The sequence below is a fragment of the Micropterus dolomieu genome, linkage group LG07, assembly GCF_021292245.1.
Source record: "Micropterus dolomieu isolate WLL.071019.BEF.003 ecotype Adirondacks linkage group LG07, ASM2129224v1, whole genome shotgun sequence".
Classification (NCBI taxonomy): domain Eukaryota; kingdom Metazoa; phylum Chordata; class Actinopteri; order Centrarchiformes; family Centrarchidae; genus Micropterus; species Micropterus dolomieu.
This window is the reverse complement of record NC_060156.1, coordinates 26,288,378-26,293,212: the sequence shown is the minus strand read 5'-3', so window position 1 is coordinate 26,293,212 and position 4,835 is coordinate 26,288,378. Positions and strand designations below refer to the sequence as shown.

The 4,835-nt window shown below is 41.4% G+C and overlaps 1 protein-coding gene across 1 annotated transcript in view; it reads right to left on the bottom strand.

Moving 5' to 3' along the window:
- Positions 1–917: 917 nt before the first annotated feature.
- The window catches only part of epsti1 (epithelial stromal interaction 1), a 14,820-nt gene continuing 10,902 nt past the window's right edge, over positions 918–4,835 (bottom strand). Inside the window, exons 8-10 of the mRNA XM_046055129.1 lie at positions 3,820–3,893; positions 3,206–3,372; positions 918–1,491 (exon numbers count right to left, since the gene is read on the bottom strand). Coding sequence (XP_045911085.1) covers positions 1,346–1,491; positions 3,206–3,372; positions 3,820–3,893 — 387 coding nt within the window. The 3' untranslated portion in view covers positions 918–1,345. The remainder of the gene's footprint in view (positions 1,492–3,205; positions 3,373–3,819; positions 3,894–4,835) is intronic.

Genomic DNA, 4,835 nt, shown 5'->3' with positions numbered 1-4,835 from the left:
TCATGAGAGCAGTGTACAATTATCTTCTCAGCTTGTTCTTGTGAACCCAGTATCGTGTTTCCTCGTGTTTCCTTAGCTAAGTGTATGGTCACACCCCTAATCTGAACCCCTATGTAAGTTACGCTCTTGCCTCCTACCGTCCATCTTTGTCGTAAACCCCGAACACATTTCAGGCACAGAACAATTTTGTGCTTTAAGCCCTGGTTCTACCATTCAACACAGTGGAACTGCACATTTTCGAATGGCCTTTTATTGTGGCCAGCTGAAGGCACACCTGTGCAATACCCATGCTGTCTGATCAGCTACTTGATATGCCACACCCGTGAGGTGGGTGGATTATCTCGGCAAAGGAGAAGTGCTCACTTACACAGATTTTGACAGATTTGTGAACAATATTTGTTCACAAATCTGTATCTATATCTCAATATTTGAGAGAAATAGGGCTTTTTCTTTTGTGTACATAGAGAAAGTGTTGCGTTTATAATTTTGTTCAGTGTATATATATATAAAGAAAAGGTGTGCCGCCGTAGAAGGGGATATTTAGTCCCCCATGTTGAGAGCACCCCCTTTGTTCTTTGTTGCCTTGGTCAGGTGATAGCCATCTCTGCTGTCCAGCTCAGTGATGTTATGAGGCTTTCATTTACAGCAGCCCTGTACCCACTGCCCACATGGAAACCCCACCCAGTTTGATATGACACACTGATGAAAGTGAAAAAAGTGGCAACAATGGACACGTTGAAACAGTCATAAAAAAGTTAATACAAAGGTGTTTTATTGTCTAAAGGTAGTGAGACTTTGAAGTGAACCAATCATAAAAGGCCTTTCTATGGAACATCCTATTTGGATTTGGATCTGAGGATTCCTGCTATACATACATCCCATGAGACTTTGATTATAAAACAAACAAAAGCATCATGTATTTGGGTAGAGCTTTATTCCATCTGCACACGCTGATTTAATTAAAAGCCCCAAATATGATCTGAGGATTATGAGTCATGGCGATGACCTTCAACTAAACTGGTGAAAATGAACATCAATTTAACTCCATGTCAGGGTAAAAATCCCGACATGACTCACATATGCATGCAGACAGATACAAGACACCAAACACTCAATGATTAATGGCATAATCAAAAACAGATTATGAGGAGCATATGCCGCTCTGTACATATATATCTAATGCAGTTGTGCAGTGCAGCCAGCACAGATATATTTTTATTCATCCACCACCAACATAGGTAACTTACTTCTAGTTATTCTTTATCATTTGAACACTGATAATCCATTTTCATAGAGTCAAACACAATATTAAAGCAAGTCAGTTCACCCATTAAAGACAGAAAATTCAACTGAGCGTGGAGATCAGTAGTGTGGAGGCCTGCTCATAATCTCCGTTGCACTGATTGAGGATGTCCTCCAAGAAGACTCTGCAGCAGTCTGGAAAGCTGTTTATCAGTTTCATCAAGGCCCAGTCATAGTCAGGCTCCAGGTCTGGAATACACACAGGAAAGAAATACGAGTCCAACTTATCCATTGTTGCCACAAGGCTCCTGTTAAAAGAGGATTCTTTGACTGTCATGACATACAGTACAGTGCACGTTCTCTCATATTTGATTATTTCCTTTTTTAAATGAGCTAGTCTCTTTTGTTGAACATTACGCACACAATCAGCCACCAAAGGCTGTGAGGCAATCCCCAAAAAGCTCTTTTTCTCAGCTATTTGGTTATAAGAGAACAGAAAAAAGTGGAATGCAGTATTTTTTTTCAGGCAGCTTGAAAGCTCTTCTGTCTGACCACTTTGGCATCTCTTCCCTACAACTACCCACACCATTCTGGATCGGACTCCTGGTGGTTCTCCCTGCCACAGGCTGGTCCAGTTCTAGGGCCAGATAATCAGAAGCAACAGTGAGGGACGGACAAAGTTCATAGAACCATTTATTTTAAGTGGTGGACTAAAACTAATATACTAATAATATACTAATAACTAACTAAAACTCAATGCTGACTAACCAGAAAGAGAAAGATCAGGCAGAAGAAAAGGAATCTACAGAAAATGTATAAGTCTGTAGAGAAAAACAAAAATCTATAAAAGTCATTAAGTCCCAAATGAGGGCCAGACACGTTTACTAACTTAATTCTGATTTAAATGATGACACAACCAATGTTCCAATCCTCTGGATGGGAGCTGATCAGCTTAACAAGCCGGGGAGATAGCTAAGTGGTCAAACATACTGCACTGATTTTCACATAGAAAGAAAATTATAATTTTTTTCTACATCCAAGAAAAAAAAAACTTACACGCTCTTGTGCAACTCAGCATGGTCAAGTGAAGACTGTATATGACGCTCAATTTTGGCATATGCTTTTGTCCTCGTGATAGGACATGCTGCATTAGTATATGTGGGGAACCAACACAAAAGTGTTCCCACCATCCGAGGAAGTGAAGACCCAGTTGATTAACATTATTTTTGATGGAAGTGTCATGACAACAACTGGAAATTCGTATGTGTGCGCTGACCATCGTGTAACATGCACACACGCAGAAGCAGAAAGCGCTTAGGTACAGTAATGAAAGTTTCTTATTGTTTTCCTTGTTCTGTCGTGAGTGGCAGGCTGCCAGTCAGGTACTGATCTTATGTCTTATGTCCTATCTTAGGTTTGTCAATCCAGACTAATTATATAAGGATGAAACTGCTGCTCTTAGCGCTTCTGTTTGGCTGCAGGCCGAGAGTCTGTCACTCTAGCCTGGTTCAGTACTCCCAGAGAATTTTCCTCTTTGAATGACAAACTGTGTGTATTGTTTGCCAGACTTTTATGCCCTCGTTCTATGTATCCTGTCTGCAAACTCACACACTTGTGTTTGATATATTGCTCCATCTGTAGTAAGGTTTGTGAAGGGAAATTCCTTCCTTCCGCACACACATATTTCCCACAAATTGCAAGTATCAGCAGGACGTGAATGCCAGCAGGTACAGTATCACTATGTACCACGCATAGCTTTCTAACTGCCTACATTTTTGAAGCACGTAAAGCCTTTGATTTAACGCAGACTAAACAGACAATCACAGTCCTCTAAGAAAGGATGAGGTGGGCAACTTTTGTCACATTCTGATTTAGGTTTGGTTAACCAGCCATGAGCCAGACTAAAAAAAGGCGTGAGAAACAGTGGACCAGAGGGTTATTCACCCATCCACTCTCAGCTCACCAGCTTCCTCTGTCCAGTCGGAGCAGCTCTGTCCAGAGGTGTTGGACGGCTGGTGTCCAAAGTCTTCAGAGACCAAAAATGGATACTCTGCCTCCCGAAAGCCTTCCCCATTTGTCTCTTTTTCGCTGTCTCGACCCTCGAGTTTGTCCAGAAAGGCTGAGTTCACCCTGTCAAAATGTAATGAATCAAAATATGGTTCACATAAAACTAATGCTGTACTTTATAACTATACATGCTGCCAGGCTCTAAATGGCAGTGAGGAGGATTTGTTTGAAAACTTTTTAAACTTCTATACCCACTAAAAATATAGTGAGGTCAGTAAACTACACACAGCACACTTAACATTCTCCGACCCGGGCCAGTATCCAGTAGCCGACAATACTTATTTTATTCCAAAAGGGTGAACAAAACAAACGATTAATCTTGTTAGTATATGCTTGCATGTGTAGCTTGTATTTAACGTTTATTCATTCCCTTTGAGCAGAGGGTGCTCCATCTGATGCCTCATTTGTGCACTGATGTGCTTGGAAGTCTGCTTTTATGTTAAAGTCGGAGACAGAACCTGATTGAATTGTTAAATGTATAAAAAATATATTAATAAATGTTGTACATACCTCTTGTGTTCCAGCTGTATTTCTCTCACACTCTTTGACTCCTTCGCTCTCTGTTTACTCTCCATGACCTCACTCTGACAAAAAAAGAGATTAGTCAAAGTATTAAGGAATAAATTCCTTCTAATACTTACAAGGTAAATATGTCCTTGGGAACTGGGAAAGACATAAAAATAGTGTCTTATCAGGAATAACTGTAAGGGTCATTGTTAGGGACTATAGGAAACATAACTGACCTACCTCACTCCTGATAAAGAAGCTATTAGTGCTATAATGCAGCAATACAGCCCTACAGTAGTTTATGTGCTCTTTGATAGGTGTGTCTTGATTTGTAGGCACCAACAAAGGACTGTTATTTTGTTCCAAACAAATTATTCCTGTATGTAACTGAGTGTAACTGTATGGGTAAACTGACAGTACTATACAACGAAGGTTAAAATCAAGGGCAACTGGACTTGGTTGAAGATACTGGAAGACGTTCCGTCCCTTATCCAAAGGACTTCTTCAGTTCTGACTGACTGGCAGGGAAACTCAGCTATTTAACCTCAGTGGGGTCGTTGGCCCGGGTCATCGATACCGCTGGTTCGTTAGTGTTCCTGGTTGCTGTGACGACAGTCGTTACAGTCGTTAAGACTACCTGTGGCCAAGACTGAACGACCATCGTTGGTATCTTCACCTGAGGCCAATAGGTTACGTTTGTTGAGTTTCCTGGGAAGTGATGAAAGGACAGCATTGTAAGTGGGGGATAAGTGGTGGTGTAGACCCCCTCCTCTGTTCAATGACGGCTTCTCGACCCTGGTGTAGATGCTTCCTTGACACCTCTTTCAAACCATCCATCTTCTCTGTCTAAAATGTGCACCTGGTGGTCCTCAAACGAGTGTCCTCTGTCCTTCAGATGTAAGTAGACTGCAGAGTCTTGACCTGAGGAGTTGGCCCTTCTGTGTTGAGCCATGCGTTTGTGTAGTGGTTGTTTAGTTTCCCCAATATACAGGTCTGTGCATTCCTCACTGCATTGGACC